The sequence below is a fragment of the Python bivittatus genome, unplaced genomic scaffold (assembly GCF_059951505.1).
Source record: "Python bivittatus isolate LINGU-HERP-01145 unplaced genomic scaffold, Pbiv_v1 ctg000070_np1212, whole genome shotgun sequence".
Taxonomy (NCBI): Eukaryota; Metazoa; Chordata; class Lepidosauria; order Squamata; family Pythonidae; genus Python; species Python bivittatus.
Window position 1 is genome coordinate 2,832,088 of NW_028277034.1, and position 25,503 is coordinate 2,857,590.

The window sequence follows — 25,503 nt, forward strand, 5'->3', positions numbered from 1 at the left end:
CCTTCTGTGTATTTCTGTGTGTATGTGTGGGTATATATACGTACATACAAGTGCATGCACACCTCCATCCATCCATCCATCCATCCATCCATCCATCCATCCATCTATCCATCCATCCATCCATCCATCCATCCATCCATCCATCCATCCATCCATCCATCCATCCATCCATATACATTCACCAAGTTAAAGCACCAAAATGTATGTACATGGAGGGACAATAACCAGCTTTAAAATGAAAAGTCCTTTTTTACTGCTCTGTTCGTCTTTATTATATTCTAGAGCCACCTTTGTTAGTAATGCTAGAACAATGTAGTGATGATAACTATTGCCTTCCAAGTAAAAGGTTGTCAGTCTGAAATCCTGCAGAAACTTTCTATTATTACTAGTTTTCTTTCCCTGAGCTACCTATTTATTCATGGGCTTTTCTTTTTTTAATAAGACCAATGGTGCACCATTCATCATTTCACCAGGCAGTTATGGTAAAAGGATTCTATCCTCTGGGTGGGATTAAACCCTGTTAACCCAAGTGACTGGAGACTCTTGTGACTGGAGAAAAGATAAAATGGTGCACTTCTGGACTTACTAAAAAAAGCCCAGGCAAAAGTGGATATCTCAGGGAAAGAAAAACAGTGATTGAAAAAAAAAGTTTCTGCCAGGTTTGAAACCAGCAACTTTCTGTTTAACAAACCAACTGTTATAATCACTGTGCTATTATAGCATTACAATAAACTGCTGGGATTAGCCTGTAGTTAAATAAAATGCACCAGCTAAAATGGATAAGAGCAGCAACATAAGGACATAAGGAAGAAAAGAATACTTCAAAACCACAGCAGGAAAGCATGCTCAGAGGTCACCTTTGCAATAGGAAGGGGGTGAGTCCAAAACTACATTTGGAAGGTTCCTACCTTCTGAAAATGGTTGCTGGCCAATTCTGGGAATGGGGCAACTGGACAAGATGGATAAGTCCTGAATTTGTTTGTCGGTTTTGTCGTTGTTGTTTACCTCCAGCCAACAGCTAATATGCACATATGCCATGGAAAAGCTTTTGCTATTCTCCTGCCTTTTTCTCCAATAAAGGATGTCCCAGTGGATGTCCCTCCCAGGTTCTCAATCAAAATAGCAGGACTTGGGTTTGCTATTGAAGGGAAAAATTGGAAGGCTAAACAAGACATCTTGTTCCATTTTTGACCCATAGTTCATCAAGAATACACATGCTATATGGACGTGAAATTTGTGAGGAAGTATGAATGAGTGGAAAGGAGATGGAGTGGGAGGAAAGAGAAAGGCAAACGAAGAATGACACAATAGTAAATAATATAATTTCAGTCTAGTCCTCTGAGACACACACAATGGTGCTGGTCAATAGAGAGAACTGTAGTTGGACTGTGAATTGTTGTTGTTTAGTCGTTAAGTCGTGTCCGACTCTTCGTGACCCCATGAACCATATTGCGCCAGGCCTTCCTGTCCTTCACTGCCTCCCTGAGTTTGCTCAGTTTCATGCTCATTGCTTCAGTGATGCTATCTAACCATCTCATCCTCTGCCGTCCTCTTCTCCTTTTGCCTTCAATCTTTCCCAGCATCAGGGTCTTCTCCAAAGAGATCTCTCTTCGCATTAGGTGACCAAAATATCTGAGCTTGAGCTTCATTATCGACTGTGAATAGGCAGATTTAAAAAGTGTGGTATGTGTGAAACAGTGAAAACAGAACATGTTCTCACCTAGTTTGTATACTTTCTGGATATGAGCTGGAAGTCTTCCTGAAGAAGATCTCTCCAGGATGATTCCCATCCCTTTAGAAGGATTGGAAAGGAATTTCATCCTCAGAATTCTCTCCAATTTTTCAGGTCCCTCTAGTTATTTTACACTTCATTACTTTAAGAAAAAGTATGACTTTTTGGGAGAAGTAAAGCTGCCAGCCATATGGAAGTTCGCTCTGCCTGAATAAACTTCTAATTTTTCCCCCACTGATAGAAACATTTCTTCCTGTTGCTGTCCAGAGGTTTCTAAATGGTCCTGGTTTCTCTCTTTTTCAATCGGATGTTGCAGTAAGCAAAACATATGGCTGCTATAGGATTAAGAGACTATTGAGAATTTAAATCTTCATTAGATCAGGTTTGAATAATTAACCGCTAAATGAAGCAAAGAAAAACAAGTTTCAGTAATATGCTTGAAAGACATATCTTACTTTCATAATGCATGAAGGACATGTGAAATGGAAACAGGAAATATGCATGTCAATCTTTATTATTCGAGGTATTTATTTATAATGACATTGGGAAAATTTATAGGTATTATAAAGGACAGTTTTGATTTATTCAGGTTTTTAAAAAGTTTTCTTAAGAATTCTGCATTGCTCTGGTAAGTGCTAAACATGTGTTCAAAAACACCTTAAAATGGCAAGATCTGAGAAGGTAAATATTTAAGAGAAGCATATAATAAAGTTACAATACGATCCACATTAAATCACAAAAATACATGAGTTCAGTTCCTGGTAGAGGATTTGATATGAGATAAGAAGGAAGAGAAATATAGCTAAGTGTACCCCATCATCTTTAGAACTATTCCTACTTTTCTGTCCTTGCAAACCATCCTTGCTATCACCATGCTGATTAATGATGTTTGGGGGAAGGGCTCAAAAAAGTCAAGATGGCAGTTGTGGGAGTGTTAATGAAGCCTCACCCCCTTGATGACATTGATGTTTATGCGCCAATTCTACATTGCCTTTTCTTCTTTAAAGCTTTCTTTTTTGAGGGCCAGCTCCATCCAGCCACAACCTTCTTGTTCCTCCCCCTCATTCTTCCTTCATATACTTATTTTGCATTTTGGTCCTCATTCATTCTCTCAAAATGACCACATCACTTCAGTGTACTTCTTTCACAATGATCATTCCCTTGTACATTCAGTCTACATTCATTCAGCATCCATACATTCTTGACTATATCTTTTCTTGTTTTACAATACACACTTTTCAAGCAACCATTCCCAGTGTGGTCAACTTATTAACTGTCTACCAGCATTTTCACAGGTTAAAAATTTTCCATCCATTTTCCTTCTTAACATTTGACCAACATACACAACATTCCTGCAATAAATATGAGCAATTCCTCCACTTCCTTATTTTGACCAGAAAGGAATGCATTGTTTCCAGGTTACATCTGTAGCATTTTATAATATTTCAATACATTAGGAAATATCCTAAGACAAGCCTGTAAATAAAACCAATCCAATTCTGTATCAGCTTCTGATGTAAGTAGCAGACATGCATTGACAAATGACTCAATAGGGTGTCTGTGTTTCAGTGCGTACAATCAGAAAATTAATTTTTAGCAAGGTCACAGATTACAAGCAAACCCAACCAGGAATATCACTGCCTTTAGTGGGCACATGAATAGACTGCTGTTTTGCATTAATATTTAGAGTGTGTTCTTTCTATTAAAAGAACATCTCATTATAAACTAATGGTGGAACAGAAATAAAAAGATATTAATCACTTGTTTTGAAATTGGCATTTAACATTTGGTTCAGCTCTCAGAGATAAGTACATAAAATGTTGAGGAAAGAAAGTAACCAGAGACTTGTTTCTGCACTCAAAAAAGCCCTAAAGATTTCATTCATCACATGTTTATACTGATAGCTCTAGCAAATATTCTATTGTAGGAAATCTCAATAAAGCCAGATGAAAACATAGTGTATTCCAGCTGGTTTGTTTATTCGCTTGGTGGCTTCACGCCTTTCAAACTCTTGCAGATTACAGTACATTTCTTTAATATAGAAGAATGCATTGAACAATTTCCTTTGAAAAGCACATACTTTTCCCAACAATAGATCCATTCATAAGCCTTTTTCAGTATTCAGAGCACTTGAGCATGGCAACACCATAACATACATAGAATAGGAAGCCCACGTTTATTTCCATCTGAAGGTTAGTTTGCCCCAGAGATTTCAGTGGAGTAAAAACACAATGACCATAGTTGAAGATGACAAACAAATGCCTAATCCTGAAGATTTATACTCAAAAGCAGCCTTTCCCAATCTGCCACTTCCCAATGCTTTGAAAATTATGGAAGTTGTGGTCCAACATATTTGCAAGGTCATATCTTTGAAAATTTAAAAATTCAGATTTGCCAAATACTTTACAAAGAACTTTTATGATAGAACAAGAAGCATATGCAAAAAATGTCTTCAGAAAAGTACCAGCAGAGTGACACATTACCTGTGACCAAGAGGAGAAAAAAGAAACATTGAGATACTTTGAGAAGTCAATTTACTTATTTTACAAATTAAAACAGATAAATAGAAATACCCCAACTTAAAAAAAAACAATTTGAAAATTATTTTTAACATGATGTTACATGAAAGCACTGCATTCAACCTGCATAAGCACTTCAGTTAGTTTTTCTTTAATCCTGGTCTCTCTCAAAGTAATCCTGTTCTTTAATCCTGGTCTCTCTTACATCTCACATTCTTGTGGTATATCAGTGTCTTGTTCTGTCCCTTCTTAACCAATATAACATCCCATTGTCATAGGCTTTGTATGTGGAGACAAAGAAATGTAAAAATAATAGGGACAGATGTGGTCATGAGAGTCTGTACCATACCACATAAAGCTTAAATATATCTCAGATAAAATCTGAAAGTTCTCCAAACATCAGAGAGTTTATGTTAGGTCCAAAATGGAGTTGCTTGGAGTGTCTTGTAATTAGACAATGTTATTGCTTTCATTCTCAGCAGATGGCAGCTCCTAGACAACCTTGATTGATCTCCAAAACTCAGTAGAGTTAATCCAAGTTATTGCTTGGATTGGGGATTACCTGTAATTTATCAAGGGTATTGGATGGGTGGAAAAGTAGAAAAGAAAATTTTGGAAGAAGGAAGTGTCATCAATTATACAACCCTGTTGAGAAGATTTCATGGATGCTATCACCAGGAGTTGACCTCAACTCACGGGTGAAATATGCACCACATATACATACAATTAAATCTGATTTGTTATTTGTAGTACCATTTTTGAGGATTAAATCTAGCAGGAAACATTTAAAAACCTTGATTTAAGATGAGACATTATTCTAACTTCGTATACTTTTTCATAGTATGTCTGTTTTCTTCTGCTTAGAAGAATACCTCCATTTTGAAAATCCTGTGAGGTTCTTTACCCTCTTATTTGAGCATTCATTTCCTGTGCATTATCACACATCAGATGACAGACAGCAAGATGAGACCTTGTGGACAATTTCCCTGTAATTTAGAAAATAAAAATAATTGGCAGTGTCTCCTCTCCCAGCTGAGTATGATTCATGTACTTATTTGAAGAAAGGAATACTAAAGTACCCACTTCCCCATTCAATATATTTTAAGACAGTTTAATTCTTATAAGAAATACATGTCCAGCTGTTCATTCCTTTTGGTACCACTTATAAAAATAATAAATAGGGAAGGGATTCCTCTTGAGTACTGAAACTCATTGCTAAAAAAATGGCTCTGGCTCAGACACCAAAAAAGAAAAAGTAAATGTCCCAAATTTCTCAAAATCATTAATCACAAGATGCTTGCAGTCTCCTTTTGTAAAGTACCATGTGGGAAAGCTGAAATTTAACATGATCAATCACGATTTTCTCATTCTTATGTGAGATCTTCTAAGATTCTGGAATTTTCAAATGAAATCTCAAGATAATTGGAGTATTTTTTAAAATAAAAATTAAAAGGTTATTTTAACTGGCAAGAAGGGGGAGTTGCTAACCATTCTGTGTTACATTGTAACCAGAAAAATTCTTTTAAAGTTTGACTAGTCCCTTGAAACAGATAAGGTTGTATAGGTGGGAGATCCACAGCATTATTCTACTTTTTGTGGAAATTGCTTCTCTTTCACATAATACTTTAATATTTACAGTGGGGCAAAAAAGTATTTAGTCAGCCACCAATTGTGCAAGTTCTCCCACTTAAAAAGATGAGAGAGGCCTGTAATTTTCATCATAGGTATATCTCAACTATGAGAGACAAAATGGGGGAAAAAATCCAGAAAATCACATTGTCTGATTTTTAAAGAATTTATTTGCAAATCATGGTGGAAAATAAGTATTTGGTCAATATCAAAAGTTCATCTCAATACTTTGTTATATATCCTTTGTTGGCAATGACATAGGTCAAACGTTTTCTGTAAGCCTTCACAAGGTTTTCACACACTGTTGCTGGTATTTTGGCCCATTCCTCCATGCAGATCTCCTCTAGAGCAGTGATGTTTTGGGGCTGTCGCTGGGCAACACGGACTTTCCACTCCCTCCAAAGGTTTTCCATGGGGTTGAGATCTGGAGACTGGATAGGCCACTCCAGGACCTTGAAATGCTTCTTACGAAGCCACTCCTTCGTTGCCCAGGCGGGGTGTTTGGGATCATTGTCATGCTGAAAGACCCAGCCACGTTTCATCTTCAATGCCCTTGCTGCTGGAAGGAGGTGTTCACTCAAAATCTCATGATACATGGCCCCATTCATTCTTTCCTTTACACGGATCAGTCGTCCTGGTCCCTTTGCAGAAAAACAGCCCCAAAGCATGATGTTTCCACCCCCATGCTTCACAGTAGGTATGGTGTTCTTTGGATGCAACTCAGCATTCTCTCTCCTCCAAACACGAGTTGAGTTTAGACCAAAACGTTCTATTTTGGTTTCATCTGACCATATGACATTCTCCCAATCCTCTTCTGGATCATCCAAATGCTCTCTAGCAAACTTCAGACGGGCCCGGACATGTACTGGCTTAAGCAGGGGGACACATCTGGCACTGCAGGATTTGAGTCCCTGGCAGCGTAGTGTGTTACTGATGGTAGCCTTTGTTACTTTGGTCCCAGCTCTCTGCAGGTCATTCACTAGGTCCCCCCATGTGGTTCTGGGATTTTTGCTCACCGTTCTTGTGATCATTTTGACCCCACGGGGTGAGATCTTGCGTGGAGCCCCAGATCGAGGGAGATTATCAATGGTCTTGTATGTCTTCCATTTTCTAATTATTGCTCCCACAGTTGATTTCTTCACATCAAGCTGCTTGCCTATTGCAGATTCAGTCTTCCCAGCCTGGTGCAGGTCTACAATTTTGTTTCTGGTGTCCTTCGACAGCTCTTTGGTCTTGGCCATAGTGGAGTTTGGAGTGTGACTGTTTGAGGTTGTGGACAGGTGTCTTTTATACTGATAACAAGGTCAAACAGGTGCCATTACTACAGGTAACGAGTGGAGGACAGAGGAGCCTCTTAAAGAAGTAGTTACAAGTCTGTGAGAGCCAGACATCTTGCTTGTTTGTAGGTGACCAAATACTTATTTTCCACCATGATTTGCAAATAAATTCTTTAAAAATCAGACAATGTGATTTTCTGGATTTTTTTTCCCATTTTGTCTCTCATAGTTGAGGTATAGCTATGATGAAAATTACAGGCCTCTCTCATCTTTTTAAGTGGGAGAACTTGCACAATTGGTGGCTGACTAAATACTTTTTTGCCCCACTGTATATCTCATTGTTGCTAATAGAGATGTTTAGAGAAGGCATGTCAAAAAATCAAGGTGATCATGTATCTCAAGCTGCATTTGCTTTTTACATATGTGGTCCTTATAATAATTGTAAAAAAAGGATGGGCCTTTGATCACCTAGCTGTAGGCACCATCTTGACATGAATACCCCTGATTGCTAGACCTAAACTATCTGGTTAAGAACAGGACTGTCCCTGCTCCCCTTTCTAATATACAATTGTATTTTGATTTTTAGCAACAGTTGGCCAAGAATATTAAATTTGGCCAACCCTCACAAATGACAGTATCTGTGAAGGCAACTGGGGAGGCTAGTGCAAGTTTGGAAGCAGATGTGTTGCTGAATAACCCCATGGAGACAGTGATGCCATCAGATGTGGTCCTTCCAGAGAACCACCGTAAAGTAAGTGTAATTTATCTATAAGATGTGAGGAGCCAATTACTAATCTCTCCAAAATGGATTAAGACATAAATATGGGTATTGAAGATGTTCAGTGACATTAACTGATGACAAATTATGTATTAAAAAAAAATCCAGCCCTTAGTAGACTTTCAGACAGTGGTGGTCCTAGAGCTTTTAGGACCTTGAGTAAGAATATAATTTGGAACTCCATATATGATTGATATTTGTTACCTGTCAGACTAATATATTTGATTTCTCAACCCATGACATAGCCATGAAAGTACAGTTATCAAAATTCATAAATGAAAGCAAACAACAAAAACTTAAATTCTGTTCTTCATTTATATCTTTGTGATGAAGACATCATCCTATCTTCAGAGAGATTTCTTTTTGATTTACTGAAATTTTACCAATGTTAGAAACCACCTCATGTGTAGGGCCTTGGACAATTGCTTGATCTGCACACTCCTAAAGCCTCCACTGCTTATAGATCATATGTAGTGTCACCATTGTGTCAAAGTGACCCCTCTGGTGATCAAATTAGGTGGGCTCTTACAATGGTGCATTTTATCTTTGAACAGGAAATGTCACTTTAGCCCAGTGAATGCAAAGCAGTGGTCTTTGCTTTCATTAGTGGACAACCTTGCCTCCCAGTTCTTGAACATCATAGTAATGTACTGACACAATTGGAAAAGATACCCAAATACAGAATTGCTGATATGCCAGCAAGAGAAGTTGCAGGGTTTTGGAAGGGAAGAGAGGTTCTTGCTGTGAAGATTAATTTAAAATTTTCAGTGTTTCTTGTTTATATTTTAACATTGATTTCCCTCTCATATTCTCCTTCAAATAGCTTCTTGAGATTTCTTGCAAAAGGAACCACAAATTGCCTCAAATACATATTCAGAAATACACAGCACGTAGGAGAAGGGAATGTGTTAGCCATTTATCTTCTTTCTATTTTCTCAATGGGGGAAGCAATGCTTGTTTAGGCACAAATCTGGTGAAATCTAGCAGTGTGGTAAGGCACTCAATAATTGACTGGCCTGGAATGATAGCAAGCAAATACTGATTAGTTGACAACATTCTCCCTCTTGAGATCATATTGGCCCTGACTCTATTGACCTTTTGTAAGGCCCTAAAGACCTGGTTCTGTGCTTAGACCTGGGGCCCTGAGTATATGAAGGGACTTGTCTCCTGTCTATGTGGATGATTGTTGTAGTTTTCTCAGCTACTGTATATTTTAATTTTTGCATATGTATTTTTTTACCACTATTTGATTCCCAAAGTCATTTGTTGAGATGGATGGTTATATAAATTAATTAATTAATTAAAGTTCTCTGCCCTTAAATATTGGCCAGAAAGGGCAACTGCTGATTGGATAACAGTTCTCTGCAACTTATAGATCAAATTTTCTCAACTAGGGATCCACAGAACCCTGTGAGAGATCACTAGAGGTTCTGCAAGAGGTCATGACTAAAAAAAAAAAAAGATTGTACTGTTAGTTGTAAATGTAATTTTTATGCAGGAGTTTCCTGATCCCTGACAATTATTTCCAGGGTTTCTCCAGGTAAAAAGTTTGAGAAAGGCTGTTCTGGATTCACAAATGTATACCATATTCATAGCATTTTGGTGTCTGAATAGATCTACAAATAATCAAAACAACCTAGATCAATCTCAAGTCAAACTGGGTTGATAGGATTGAGAAGGTTCTAAGGGACATGTGATAGAGTCTAATTGATAATAACATCTTGACTTTTAGAGCATTTCAAATTACTTGTACTGTTGTTGTTCAGTCGTTAAGTCGTGTCTGAGTCTTCGTGACCCCATGAACCATATCGTGCCAGGCCTTCCTGTCCTTCACTGCCTCCCTGAGTTTGCTCAGTTTCATGCTCATTGCTTCAGTGATGCTATATAACCATCTTATCCTCTGCCATTTTCTTCTCCTTCTGCCTTCAATCTTTCCCAGCATCAGGGTCTTTTCCAAACAGTCCTCTCTTCGCATTAGGTGACCAAAGTATCTGAGCTTGAGCTTCATTATCAATCCTTCCAATGAGCAGTCAGGGTTGATTTCCTTTAAGATTGTCTGGTTTGACCTCCTGGCAGTCCAGGGGACTCTTAAGAGTCTTCTCCAGCACCACAGTTCAAAGGCATCAATTCTTCGGTGCTCAGCCTTCTTTATGGTCCAGCTGTCACAGCCATACATTACTACTGGAAAAACCATAGCTTTGATTACGTGGATCTTTGTCAGCAAGGTGATATCTCTGCTCTTTAGTATGCTATCTAGGTTTGCCATAGCTTTCCTCCCAAGGAGCAAGCGTCTCTTAATTTCATGGCTGCAGTCTCCGTCTGCGGTGATCTTGGAGCCCAAATAAATGAAGTCTGTTACTGCTTCCATTTCTACCCCTTCTATTTGCCAGGAATTGATGGTCCAGATGCCATGATCTTAGTTTTTTTAACATTAAGTTTCAAGCCAACTTTTGCACTCTCCTCTTTCACCCTCATCAAGAGGTTCTTTAGTTCTTCTTCACTTTCTGCCATTAGGGTGGTATCATCTGCATATCTGAGGTTGTTGATGTTTCTCCCTGCAATCTTAATTCCAGCTTGTGATTCTTCCAGCCTGGCATTTCTCATGATGTACTCTGCATATAGGTTAAATAAGCAGGGTGACAGTATACAGCCTTGTCGTACTCCTTTCCCTATTTTGAACCAATTGGTTGTTCCATGACCAGTTCTAACTGTTGCTTCTTGGCCCGCATACAGATTTCTCAGGAGACAGGTAAGATGGTCTGGTACCCCCATCTCTATAAGAATTTGCCACAGTTTGTTGTGATCGACACAATCAAAGGCTTTTGCATAGTCAATGAAGCAGAAGTAGATGTTTTTCTGGAACTCTCGTGCTTTCTCCATGATCCAGCGAATGTTGGCAATTTGATCTCTAGTTCCTCTGCCGCTTCGAAACCCAGCTTGTTCTCAGTTCACGTACTGCTGAAGCCTAGCTTGTAGGATTTTGAGCATAACTTTGCTAGCATGTGAAATGAGCGCAATTGTGCGATAGTTTGAGCATTGGCTGGTGTGGGTCTTCCGGGCTGTGTGGCCGTGTTCTTGAAGTTTTGTTTCCTAACGTTTCGCCAGCACCTGTGACCGGCATCTTCAGAGTGCAGGAGCACAGACAGGAGCAGTTCTCTCTGTGCCCAGCCTTCGACAATACAGTTTGAGCATTCTTTGGCATTGCCCTTCTTTGGAATTGGAATGTAAACTGACCTTTTCCAATCCTGTGCCCACTGTTGCGTTTTCCATACTTGCTGTCATATTGAGTGCAGCACTTTAACAGCATCATCTTTTAGTGTTTTAAATAACTCAGCTGGAATACTGTCATCTCCACTAGCTTTGTTGTTAGTAATGCTTCCTAAGGCCCACTTGACTTCACTCTTTAGGATGTCTGGCTCAAGGTCAGTGACCACACCAGCATGGACATCAGGGACATTAAGATCTTTCTTGTATAGTTCTGCTGTGTATTCTTGCCACCTCTTCTTAATCTCTTCTGCTTCTGTTAGGTCCCTGCCTTTTTTGTCCTTTATCATGCCCATCTTTGCACTAAACATTCCTTTGATATCTCCAATTTTCTTGAAGAGATCTCTAATCTTCCCCATTCTATTGTTTTCCTCGATTTCTTTGCACTGTTCATTTAAGAAGGCCTTCTTATCTCTCCTTGCTATTTTCTGGAAATCTGCATTCAGTTGCTTATATCTTTCCCTTTCACCCTTGCTTTTTCCATTCCTTCTTTCCACAGCTATTTGTAAAGCCTCATCAGACAGCCATTTTGCTTTCTTGCATTTCTTTTTCTTTAGGATGGTTTTAGTTGCTGCCTCCTGTACAATGTTACAGACTTCCATCCATAGTTCTTCAGGCACTCTGTCTACCAAATGTAATCCCCTAAATCTATTCATCACCTTCACTGTGTACTCACAAGGAATATGATCTAAGTGATACCTGTATGGTCTAGTGGTTTTCCCTACATTCTTCATTTTAAGCCTAAATTTTGCAGTAAGAAGCTCATGATCTGAGCCACAGTCAGCTCCTGGTCTTGTTTTTGCTGTCTGTATAGAGCTTCTCCATCTTTGGCTGCAAAGTATATAATCAGTTTGGTTTCGGTATTGACCATCTGGTGATGTCCATGTGTAGAGTCGTCTCTTGTGTTGTTGGAAAAGAGTGTTTGCTATGACTAGCTTGTTCTCTTGACAGAACTCTATTAGCCTTTGCCCTGCTTCATTTTGTACTCCAAGGCCAAACTTGCCTGTTATTCCGATTACTTCTTGACTTCCTACTTTAGCATTCCAATCCCCTATGATGAAAAGGACATCTTTTTTTGGTGCTAGTTCTAGAAGGTGTTGTAGGTCTTCATAGAACTGGTCAACTTCAGCTTCTTTGGCATCAGTGGTTGGGGCATAGACTTGGATGACTGTGATATTGAATGGTTTGCCTTGGATACGCACTGAGATCATTCTGTCGTTTTTGAGGTTGTACCCCATTACTGCCTTTCCCACTCTCTTATTGACTATGAGTGCAACTCCATTTCTTCTAAGGGTTTCTTGCCCACAGTAGTAGATATAATGGTCACCCGAATTAAATTCACCCATTCCGGTCCATTTCAATTCGCTGATTCCCAAGATGTCGATGTTCAATCTTGTCATCTCATGTTTGACCACATCCAGCTTGCCTTGGTTCATAGATCTTACATTCCAGGTACCTATACAATATTGTTCTTTACAGCATCGGACCTTCTTTTCGCTTACTTGTACTATTGACTCCTATAATGAAGTTTTGACTGGTTGAAGATTCTTGTCTATGTTTCTTCTGGACCACTTTGCTGCTTCCTCTTCTCTTCCTTCTTCACTTGTTGTTTTCATTGCTCTGCTGACTTCCCTTATTTTCATCTTTTCTGCTTTTCCTTCAGCACCTTATCTCCTGTTTGCTGTTGTACATTTCCACAGCCTCTCTTTTACTTTTCATCCTAACCCACACTTTCCTCCCCTCCATTCCTGCCCTCCTATTTTCTACAACTTGTTTTGTGAAGCCCTCTGGAGGAGGCATTATATAAGCATTTCAAAGCAACATATTTCACACTGAAGCTAGAATGACATCTACTGAAACACAGGAAAGTTCATGAAGGCTTTTCAAGGCAGATAAGTAACTCTAAATTCTGCTGTCTAATGCAGTTAATATATGTTGGTAACCTTGGAAAATGTTAACAAGTAATTATCCAGAATAAGAGTTCATGTGTTCCCTCAACGGGAGAGAATATGTAGGTACCAATTCAGTGACTTGCAAAATTAGTAGGTGTAGAATTAAATAGCTTAGGTACACTACTTTATATACTTGAAGTACAGCTTCATGTTCCTCCCTTCATGCGCTGTGTGTCTCTGCAAACCATGAAATTTGATCCAAAAGGTTCTGATTTTTTGACCACTATACAGGTGGTCCTCCATTTATGACCACCATTGGGACCATAACTTCCATCACTAAGCAATGTGGTCATTAAGTGAGTTGTGCCCAATTTTATGACCTTTTTTGCCACAGTTGTTAAGCAAATCACTGCAGTCATTAAGCAAATCCAGCTTCCCCCATAGACTTTGCTTCTCAGAACCCCCCTGGGAAGGTCACAAACTGTGATCACATGACTCCAGGACACTGCAACCATCGGAAATACATGCTGGTTGCCAAATGCCTGAATTTTGATCACATGACCACGGGATGCTGCAGTGGTCATATGTGTGAGGACTGGTTGTAAGTCAGTTTTTTCAGCACCATCATAACTTCAAACAGTCATTAAATGGTTGTAAGTCGAGGACTACCTGTAGTCAATTCTGTACCATTCAAAGCCATGTTACCACTAATACAGAAAAGTGGTTTTTTTAACTGTGCAGTGCTTTGGATTCAAAGGCCAAGAGATGCTTTACAGAACACGTGGGGGCAATCATGTAATACCTGCCTGCAATTCCTGAAGGCAAAGATGCGTTTTCCTAGGACTGAGCATCTGCCTCATTCTGCTCACTGGCTTTTTGCTTTGTCAAAGGTTGGAGAAATTGCACAGATGGAGCACTTGTGTGGAAAGGAATTATTGTTCTACCTAACTTCAGCAAAACATTCTGGAGCAGAACAAAGATTCTAATGAATTCTATCAATAACTGAAAACAGATAGGAAATCCAAGACTTTAATCAGGGTGGGCAACTCTTTGTTTCCAGGGTCCATATTCTCTATTTTAAAGCCTTTTCCCGCTTCTGAGGACCACAAGGGGAGTTGCTAGTGACACCTACGGACAAAAATATTTGCCTTGTTTTGCTTTGGTGGGGTGGTTAGAGAGGTCTTCCAAGGCCACAAAAATAGGGCTGGCACACTGTGCTTTGTATACCCCCTCACTCAGAAAAGTTATTGCCCAAGGATAACTGCGTTAAAAACCTGCATTTCTCAGCTTTTGATGAAGAGCAAATGCCTCCTACTAGGGAAGATTTTAAAAAAGGTCTACTAGGAATGTTCTTCTCCAGACAGCATGGCAGTTATGACTGGGACTGTTTATATGTTGGTTAACAACACCAAAAACAGGAAGAGGCTTTTAACAAACAAAGGAGACAGAAAAGTGAATACACATTTTGCCTTTTGCTTTGGCTTCTAGTAGGGCTAGAGACCAGCTGTTTTTTTAAAAATGAAAGATGGGAATTTTTGGATTATAATCCACTCAACTGACCCACTCCCATGAATGTAAAGTACCTGCATTTATAAGTAATCTTCACTAGCCTCTTACTAAATTCATAAACTTTCTTTTCATAAGCCTTACTTATAGTTGTTTTTTTCATAGTTGTATGAAGGTAGAGTGGAAAAAAAATAAAAATGTCTGTCCTCTAGTCTTGTAGTCCAGCCTTCTTCTGTCATGGTTTAAGATAGCTGGAAACGAAGGGAACAAATCTGTTTATCCAACCAATTTGCTCCAACTAATATGGATGGCATTGGATTAGGTATTACAAGAAAACATTGTAATACAGGTCTTGTTATCACTGTAATATAAATGCATTTAATGCTTCTTGAAGGTATGAGTCTACAACATATCTGAAGCTGGGATAGTTTTGTATGACATTCATATTTTTTTTCTAGTCAGCTGTGATGCCAGATTCCTTAAGTCCTGCAAGGCTGGGTGAAACAAGTCATGAAATAGATGAGAAGGTAATAGAAATGAGACACTAATAGCATTTATTTCTTAAGGACCACTTCATAAATTACAACAAATTACACCAAAATGTCTAACCATATTCCTTAATGGTTAAGGGGTGGGGTGAACTCGTACCTTTCAACCTGGAGTTGTAGGCCACTGAGATAAACCATGCCACGACTTTGAATTTTATGACATTTACCCATGCAACCTGTGGGTATCGCTTGTGCCTGTGGACCTTCTGTTGGTTCTTATCAGTTTCTCTGCCCCAGCTGACATTTTACTTTTTCAGTTTTGAGTTATTTTAACCCCCCAGTCCTTCAAAATGAAAAGTTGACATGCTTCAAAGCAAAGTGCTATTTTTCAGCATTTTTTAAAAAAATACAAATGGCTGCCTGCAGTCCATATTTTGTTTGAAAGTATAGCTCCCTGCTCAGAAAACAAGGATAAAGAGAAGCTCAACTGTATGGAGTATTCTGGGGAGTGGTAAAGAGGAGTGTTTGGGGACTGATCATACTCACAATGGCTGCCATTTTGTGATTAGGTGAATTCACCCGAAGCACCTCTTTGGTGAGGCATATGAGACCTAGTCTCAAAATTCCAAATGTTCTGTGCATCAGAATCATTTGGGGATGACTGCATTACTGCAAGTGCAGTAGAAATGGTAACTGGGACTATAGCATGAAACTGCCTCAGTTTCAGCTTCTGGTCCCCCAGCCATACACTTTCTATTTGGAAGAAACCAAGAAGGTCTTTCCTTTGCTTCCACACTTCTGTACTTCCTGGATTACTGAGATGTAAACTATGCAAACAGGTTGTAGTCCAGAATCTGTTGGGAAGATCACCTTGATAATACACTGTGTCTGCATAGAGATTCTCCACAGCTTAGTTCAGAACTTCCCTAGCAAGGCAGAAGTATGGGAACCATCATCCATAGGAAGAGCTACCATTCTGAAGAGACTTTTGTCACATGGTTTTAATAGTGTGAACTGTTCTACTGATGCACTTTGTCATATATTTGCTGTTCTGAAAGGCAAAAGAAATACTTGCCTAGTACCAGCTCTTAAGTGTGCTGGGCCAGTGGTAGGCATTTGTGATGGGAATGGTCTTCAATCTACTCCACATGCTGTTCTGTCAGTGCTTGGAAGATCACTGGAGAAGGTGATTTAAGAGAAGTTAACTCATGATGACAAAGCAATCTGGACACCCACAGTCCTTTGTATCCCAAGAGCTTCCCTTGAAAGTTTGCTTGCCAATGCACTTTGCAGTCATTGTAGTTGCATTTAGTCTCGAGTTTGAGAGCTCAGAAGAGATCACATTGTGTGGTGTGAGAAAGAAGAGTGCCCTCTGTCAAATCTTGGACTGGGTGGTTACTCATAGGTGTCATGTGATTGAGAGTTTCAGCTAATCAGCAAAAATGTGAATGAAGGTAATAGTTTTCCATTGGGCAGGGAAAATGTGTTGGCCCCAGGAAGGTATAAAAATAAAGGAAACTCCTGAACCTGGCTTTGAATTCATTTCTAGAGTGAATTGGATTTGGAATTTGTTTTGTTTTGTTTTAAATAAGTGAACTTAGCTCTTACCATCATTTTTTCCTTCTTCTTGGGATTTCTGTAGGTGACGACTGTCAAAGTGTCATCTCGGCCAAAAAAACACCACTCCCCTTCTGGAACCATTGAAACTGTCAACCTTGATGCCATCCCTCTGGCCACAGCTTGTCTGGACAACAGTGCAGCAAAGCACAAACTCTCAGTCAGGCCAAAGAATCAGAGGGTTTCCAAAAAGCACAGGTTGTCCAAGGTATTGAATTGATTCCTATGATTGTACCAATAAGAGGTCTGAATTTTAGCTGCTGATTTTAGGACACACAGATCTTCTAAGAATGTTAGGTAACATTTGAATCTTCAGATATTACACGTCAGCCAGTATTCATGGATGTGAATCAACCTCACACCATTTGAGAGATTCAGTGCCATGCTATATATGATGATCATTTCTCAGAAATAAAGTCATAACTAACATGGACCACTATTTTATTTACTGACCTGCATTTAATATGCTTTTCTTATTCAGCTATAATAAAAAATCACATTGATAAATCTTGTTCTCTTAGAAACAAGTATTGCTTAGACCAGGAAAGTTTAAATGATTGGATTTTTTAAAAAATTGCATTCTTGTATTTAAAAAGCTGTATTCTTTTCATATCCAGGGGTTACTTTCATTAGTCTGTTGGACAAAATCTCAAAGAGTCTTGAGGCAATTTGAAGAGTAAATTATTATGTCACAAACTTTCATGTACTGTTGTACATAAAATGTTATCTTTTGTTATAGATAAATTAGAAGCAGAACAAATTGTACATGTTGAAGATGGAGGAGAATGAAATGTAGAAATAACGATTGCTTAGTTCACCAATACCAGTGTACTACAGTACTATAGTTAACAACTGTTCTGTGAATGGCAATATCAGATATTATCATCTGCATTTCTGCATCTTATTTCCAGTTCACCTCACCATTTACAGTACCTTTGCCACTCTGGAATTCTTTGTGCAAGTACACACCAGAACTGGGGCTCAAGATAATTTATTCTCCTGATGAAATTGATAGCAACCCATTATGATAACAATATATGAAACATATATTATGATACATTTGTATCATGCCTTCTTGTTTTTGCATGGCAGATATTAGCTTCATATTTAGAGGCAGCATGACTTTGTTAGCAGATACTGGAAGAAGCTCTGCTTGTGAATTTCTCTGGAGCCTTCTGTTGGCTTTTGTGGAAGTCCAGTGCTTGCCTTATCATCTAAATATGGAAATTCTTGGATTCTCATTCCCTTATTTAAAGGAAGAAAGTTACTCTACCCATGTCTTTGATTACAATATCTTGCCAGTAACTGTATCCTGAAACTTTCTTAGATTAATAGTGAATTTCTGAATGGATATATTTTCTAAATGGTAGAAAAGACAATGCTAATGCTAAAATAGACATTTCCAAAAATAGCAGCACAATCCTATGCATGGGTGCTCAGAAATGAGTAATCCTATATATACTTAGTGAGAATTTTGGCATGGTACTCAGTCTTGAAAATGAACCTGTCTGTTGGAAATGCTTGAAACCTGGATGGAGTCAACATGTAGCAAGTTTCCAGGTCCTAATCTGTGTTATGACATGTTGCAATGTTTTATATAGTAAGTCAGTATTGTTGCAATATATGACTAAAACATATTAAAATGTATTAAGTAAACCTATTTTTATTTCCCAATACTAGGAGGTACAAAGTGTAATAGCAACTGAGTTTGGACAAGAAATCCTAGAATCACAGGACAGTGAAGATAAAACCTCAAAAGATGATGGCTATCATGGACAAGGCAAGTTAATCCAACACAGGGAAGTCCAGGAACAGAAAACTGAAGGAAAACGAAAACAAGATCATTGGATAAATCTTGAGACAGGGAAGAAGGAACAAATGGCTGAAGTAAGATTTAAAAGCCATATGGAACACAAAAGACTTCAAGAATTTGAGGGAAGCCAAGGAGAACAAGCAGGAAAAAAACCAAAGCTTCAGGAAGAGCAACTTCATCAAATGGAAGGGAGAAAAGATCAAGATCATCAAGTAAAAGGGCAAAAAGAACAAGAAAACCAGGGAAGGAATGAAGAGAGGCCTGAAAAATTGCAGGCACAAATACAAGAAAAATCTCAGGAACTAGGGGAACGAAAGCAAATGAATCAAGAACAGGCACAACATGAACTGGAGGCACAAAGACAGCAGGAAGAGCAGAAACTGCGTGAAATGGACATGCAATGGCAGCAGGAGAAAAAGAAGAAACAACAAGAACTAGAGGCACAATGGCAACTGGAGGAGGCAAAGAGACAATATGAACTGGAGGTCCAAAGACAACAACAGGAAGATCAGAAAAGATGTGAAATGGAGGCACAAAGACAGCAGGAAGAAGCAAAAACACAGTGTGAACTGGAACTACAAACACAGCAAGAGGAAGCAATGAGACAACATGAACTGGAAGTCCAAATACAACAGCAGGAAGAACAAAAGAGACAATGTGAACTGGAACTACAGAGACAATGGAAGGAAGAACAAAAGAGACAACGTGAACTGGAGGTCCAAAGACAGCAGGAAGAAGCAAAGAGACAACATGAACTGGAACTACAAAGACAGCAGGAGGAAGAACAAAAGAGGCAGCATGAACTGGAACTACAGAGTCAGCGGGAGGAAAAAGCAAAGAGACAGCGTGAACTGGAACTACAAAGACAGCGGGAGGAAGAACAAAAGAGACAGCGTGAACTGGAACTACAAAGACAGCGGGAGGAAGAACAAAAGAGACAACGTGAACTGGAACTACAAAGACAGCGGGAGGAAGAAAAAAAAAGACAACGTGAACTGGAACTACAAAGACAACGGGAAGAAGCAAAAAGACAACGTGAACTGGAACTACAAAGACAGCGGGAGGAAGAACAAAAGAGACAACGTGAACTGGAACTACAAAGACAGCGGGAGGAAGAACAAAAAAGACAACGTGAACTGGAACTACAAAGACAACGGGAGGAAGCAAAAAGACAACGTGAACTGGAACTACAAAGACACCGGGAGGAAGAACAAAAGAGACAACGTGAATTGGAACTACAAAGACAGTGGGAAGAAGCAAAGAGACAACGTGAACTGGAGGTCCAAAGACAACAGCAGGAAGAATGGAAGCGACATGAACAGGAGGCCCAAAGGCAACAGGAGGAAAAGAAGAGACAATGTGAGCAAGAAGAACAAAGGCATAAAGAATGTGAGGTACAGAAACAGCAGAAAGTCAAAGATCAAAAAGAAGAAAAGAGACATCAAGAAACAGAAGAGAATGGCAATTCGATCCAGGAAGGATGGAAGGATAAAAAGCAAGAACCAGAGAAGCAAAAGGCCCAGGAAGAAAAATTAAGCCATCAGAATTTGGAAAAGCAGAAGATGAAAGAACTTAAAACAGGGCAAACTGATGAGTCTGAAAAGGTGTCTGAACTGAACCAACAACCACTGCAAGAGCAAAAAAGAGAAATAGGACAGAGACAGAAAGAACGAGAACACAGCAAAAATCTAGATGGTAGAGACAAACTGCAAGAGAAGGGAATAGCTATGAAACTAAAGCAACAAGAAGAGCCACAGCAGAATCTGGATGCAAAACAACTAAGTACAAATGAACAAAAGCAGCAAAAATCAGCAAGATCGGTTGGATCAACAGAACATAGAAAATTGGAACCAGCAGAAATACGGCATTTGTGGGCTGAAAAGGAGGTACAACAGGAAGAATTTATACAAAGGACAGAGGGACTACAGTTGGAAGGACAGAAAATCTTCTGTTTAGGAGAACAGAGGCCATTGGAAAAGCCAGAAGAAGACGACAAATCCCACCAGTCACAAATGAATATAAATCAGCATTCAGAAGATTTGGAAACTGTTGAGAAAGAGTTACCACTTAAAGAAGAGCCAAGACAGCAACAGAAAACTCAGCCAGGCAAAGAACTGAAAGAAGAAGGAAGTCTAAGAATTAATCAGAGGATGAACATTGAAGTTGAGGAGCAGGAAAGAGTTCTTGGTGAAGAATTACGTTGGCAGGAAGTTGATGCCCGGCAAACAATGTCCAGGGGCTTCACCTTTCAAGTGTCTTCTGGAGAAAAAGAAATTATATTTCCAAAAGTGAATTTAACCCCAGTTACACCTACTAAAGAGGCACCACTTCCTTCTGCCACAAAAGAATTTAAAGATCCTAAATCTAGTAGAGGTTCTAATAGTCTTCCAACCTCTTTGTGTGTCCCGCATACAGCAATCTTGGTCACTGGAGCACAACTCTGTGGCACTGCAGTAAATCTCAACCAGATAAAAGATACAGCCTGTAAATCTTTACTTGGTTTAACAGAAGAAAAGAAAGCAATGGATGTGGCTCAACCCGAAAGCATCCAGAAACTTGTTGATGGCAGGCCGAACAGCACTAAAGTGAAGCATGTTCAAGACTCAATGGACAACCAAGCCATCCTGGCTGAGTGGGCTTCAATTCGGTCAAAAATCTTAAAAGGTGCAGAAAATGATAAACTTAATGAGAAAGACAATGGGAGTCTTAATAGGCATAGTGATGATTGGACAACTAAAGGTCGAAGTAATTCCCATGGTAACTTACGAAAGACTTTGTCTGCAAATGCAAAGTTTTCTATAACTCCTGCATGGCAGAAGTTTTCAGAAAGCTCAAAAATCAACATAGCTGCAGAGAATAAAACTGCTCCTGAAGTGGAAAACGCAGCAATGCAGTTGAGTCCATTGACTCTGGATGCAAACAATGAGGCAATCCAAACAGAGGCACCAGTTGGTACAAAGAATGTAGGAACGTCACCAGGGAAAATCAGAGGGCAACAGGAAGTAGCAGGTAATACAGAGGGATGCAAGTTTGCCAAAGATCTCCCATCTTTTCTTGTTCCAAGTCTCCCATATTCTCCAAATAAAGAAACCTCCCCATCAGAAACTTTGTCAACAATGGAAACTCAACAGAATGTTGGTTCCAAAAAATTGGACCGAGCTTCACCAAGTGGAGAAGAAAACGTGTCCCCATTTGGAGTGAAATTAAGGAGGACCAATTATTCCTTGCGTTTTCACTATGACCAACAAGCAGAGCAAAAGAAGAAGAAAAGATACAGTGCAGGAGATAGTTTTGATGGCTTGCCAACTCCACTGGTCACCCCAGACAATGAACAAGATGCAAAACCTTTATTTTTAAAAGACAGCAAATCTCTGAGTCAAGAGAGAAAGGATGCAAGGCTTAACTCTGGTAATACCACATTAACTATTATCAGTCACAATTACACCATAGTTCCTCCTATATCTTCTCCTACTGGCCATATGTCTGCACCTGGTCAAGAAAAATCTGTTTCTAAATCACCACTTCCACCAAAACCTGCATTGGCTCCAAAGCCCATCAGCCAAACACCACCTCCCTCTCCTCTCTCAAAACCCCGCAGATCTCACTTCATTGAACCCATTGGGAAAAGGGGGTCTAAAGTGGAACCTGACACCAGCTGGAGAAAAAGTGAAAGCAAAGGGAGTCCTCACCTCTACCAAGCAACCAGTGAAAGCAAGAATGAGGAGGAAGAATCTAGAGAGAAAAAATCATTTTTTCCATCCATCACCATGCCCTGGAGAGAGAAAGCAGAGAAAAAGCCGGAACCATTGAAAAAAGGTAGGCAAAAGGCAAGTCCTAAGTACACCTTTCTCATGAAGACAGCTACCTTTGATTAGACACCATAAAGTAGACAAAGTAACATTACATCAAAACTTTTGAGAAGACATTCAGCCTCAGTCAACAAATTTGGTGCATGCCTGTTTTATGTGCCCCAAGACACTCCTCTTTTCCTCTATGCAAAAAGTTGGGGTTTATACATGTGCCTGTTCACAAGAAGTTAGCATGTGGACTGGGAGTAGACATATGCTTGATTGACTTGAATTGACCTGATAACTCCAGTCTTTTTTGAGTACTGCAAACTTTGCAGTACTCACATCACCTTAAATAAAGACTGAAGTGCTCCCTCCAACAGGTATGTAGGTAATTTGGGACCACTGTGATGTCTGTCAAAGAACTCTTAGGGTTCAGGAGAATTCACAAACAAAAATAGGGATCGAATATGAATAAATTGGGTGCCTCTGAAAAGTAGAGATGACATAAAATCTGTGAACAGAGTGACAAGTCTGAAAAAAAAAATACTTAACCAAAGTGAGAGATACTTAACATAAGCCACCATCACTTCCGAAGTACCAAACCTTTTTGTACATGGTACATATGCAGAGCTGATGCGCGTGGCAAATCTTTCCCCTTCTTTATCTGCCTTCATCCATTAGTTTATATACAACAGCTTCTTCCACTGAGGAAATCCTTGCTAGCGGAACTCTTCTGTCTGATATTACAGGCTTAAGCCCTCAAGAGATTCCTGCTCAGCGCGTAAGACTTTTCTGCAGATATTCTGCAGGTAGAAGTCTCTATTCCATGTTCTGTATGCCACCTACAAGCTTAAACGTTTGGTCAGATATCCCAAAATAGCATATCAAATGTATCCAAAATTAAACACCCACACTTCTAGAAATAGATAGAAGTGTTGGTACTCACAGATGCTTAGTTAAAACCAGTCCTGACATTTCTAGGGCAGCCAGCATTGGAATTTAAGGATGCAAAGCTTTGCTAATAAAGCTTTGAAAAGTTGGCAACACTGAAGCGTTATCCAGATGTTTTCCAGAGGTGTATTAAGCTCCCAAAGAGAAAGAAAAAGAACATAGGACTTTGAAGTGCTCTATTGGTGCTCCAGCTAACAAATATCTTTCCCCCATGCATTTGAGGGAGAAACACTGTGCTATGAGAGACGATCTATTTTCTGCCTTTTTTAAAAAGAAAAATACATCATTTCATGGCCTAGAGAAAGAAAATGAATGTTAAAACTGAGTAGGGAAGGAAATGCTTCATGAAACACATAAGACATGCTATGGGAGCAGATGTGTCTAGCAGATTTTGTTTTATAGATTTAAAATAACATGCTAGAATGGTATAAACCTATGCAGACTTTGCAAACAGACCATTTTAAAATTGTCGAAACAATAGATCCAATTTTAAAACCCCATGAGGAACTGGCACACTTTAAAAATATAAAAACATACTGATCATTCATAGACAGGATGCAATAAATGTTGAAATTAGGCACATAGAACATCCAAGACTGCAGGAGCACCAAAAATGTCTGAAAGGATACATTTGTACATTTGAGACTTGCAGTGTGAAGGCTAATTTGTAACAGCAGCCAGGAGAGGTTGCAAGGAAGATGTTGCACACCAAGATAGGACAGTTTCCTTCAGATCAGTGTTTCTCAACCTTGGCAACTTTAAGACGTGTGGACTTCAACTCCCAGAATTCCCCAGCCAGGGAATTCTGGGAGTTGAAGTCCACACGTCTTAAAGTTGCCAAGGTTGAGAAACACTGCTTTAGATACAGCACTTCCATTTCCATCAGCACTAAGATCATATCAATAGAATATTCTTGCTCTCTGTTCCATCTTCTAGAAAGGCCAGTTCTTCAGAGCAGGCATTCCATCGATGGTTCAAAACTGATGGAGAAAGGGGAAACTGCACAGCCTCTTTGGATCACGTTGGCACTACAAAAACAGAAGGGCTTTCGGGAGCAGCAAGCAACGCGCGACGAAAGGAGGCAAGCCAGAGAGGCTAAACAGGCTGAGAAACTGGCTAAAGAAAATGTAAGCATCCAAAAACAGACAGAAAAGGATTGCAAGAGTATAGCGTATTTGGGTTTATTTCCCTTGGTGTCTTCTGCTAGCAGGGGCAGTGAAACTGGTCAGATAAACCAAAGTACTGTTAAGTTTTTACATTAAATAAATACATTAAACTCAAGTAGAACTCAGAGTCTAGAAAAAGAGAAAGCCAACAGTCCTAATTTAGGAGGATGGTGGCTTAGAGAGATGGATGCAACCCTCTTCATGTCCCATTTACTTATTTTAATTTATTTATTAAATGTGCATGCTGCCAAACCTTCTAGACTCATTGCAGCTTACAATACAGAGAAAAGAGCTTCTACAATATAATAAAAAGCAAAGAAACAACATGCAAAAATAATACACATTCCTTATCATGCTAAAGATAGAAGAATCAAAGTCAAGACCATGCTTTGCATTGTATCCCGAAACCTATTTATTTGAGAAGCCAAGGAGATGGCCTTGGGGGAAATATTCAGAAGCTGTAAGGGAAACAAAAGCTCAGAAACACGCTTTGAGCTCTGGAAAAGGAGGAAGAATTAGGTAGAGACTCAGACCGGCTCCCCCTGATTCTCTGGGGTAATAAGAGGGAGAGAAGGGAAAGCACAGGCAGACTTGCAAGATTCTGATACTCTAATCTGTCTCAGGAAACTGTAATTCTAGTCGTCTTGTGGAATTTGTTTCTGATCTGGACAACCTCAAAGAGCTGACCATTCATAATCAATGCAGAGCCTGCAAGATAGGTGCAATTTATGCATAGTGATTAATGCTAGTCAATTAGAAAACTGAATATGGGACCAAATGCAGTTTCTGAGTGGTCTTCAAAGGCAAAATTATTATTACAAGTTATTAATAATAATTTATTGAATTTATTATGGCCAGGGTCTCCAGAAGATGCTGCCTGGCTTTATCCATTGAAAATATCGATAACGAGGTTCTGTAGGAAGAGCATGATGCCCATACACACCCACTGCACATAATCCTTCCCTGTGTGAGTTATAGCACCTGGAAGCCTGCAAGCATTGACAAAGAATGCTTTCTAACTAGTCCTTTGTCCACACTTTGTACTTTTGAGTCAACTTGTATGAGTATGCACTGTAAATA

General features: G+C 39.3%; 1 protein-coding gene across 5 annotated transcripts in view; it reads left to right on the plus strand.

The window, feature by feature from the left end:
* The window catches only part of CRACD (capping protein inhibiting regulator of actin dynamics), a 124,050-nt gene that overhangs the window by 85,304 nt on the left and 13,243 nt on the right, over positions 1-25,503 (plus strand). For 4 of the 5 annotated variants that reach the window (XM_088130945.1, XM_088130956.1, XM_088130952.1 and 1 more), the window contains 5 exons: positions 7,744-7,908; positions 15,056-15,124; positions 16,728-16,910; positions 18,383-22,331; positions 24,194-24,384. In XM_088130945.1, coding sequence (XP_087987071.1) covers positions 7,744-7,908; positions 15,056-15,124; positions 16,728-16,910; positions 18,383-22,331; positions 24,194-24,384 — 4,557 coding nt within the window. The remainder of the gene's footprint in view (positions 1-7,743; positions 7,909-15,055; positions 15,125-16,727; positions 16,911-18,382; positions 22,332-24,193; positions 24,385-25,503) is intronic. The other variant, XM_088130966.1, reaches the window with a different exon arrangement.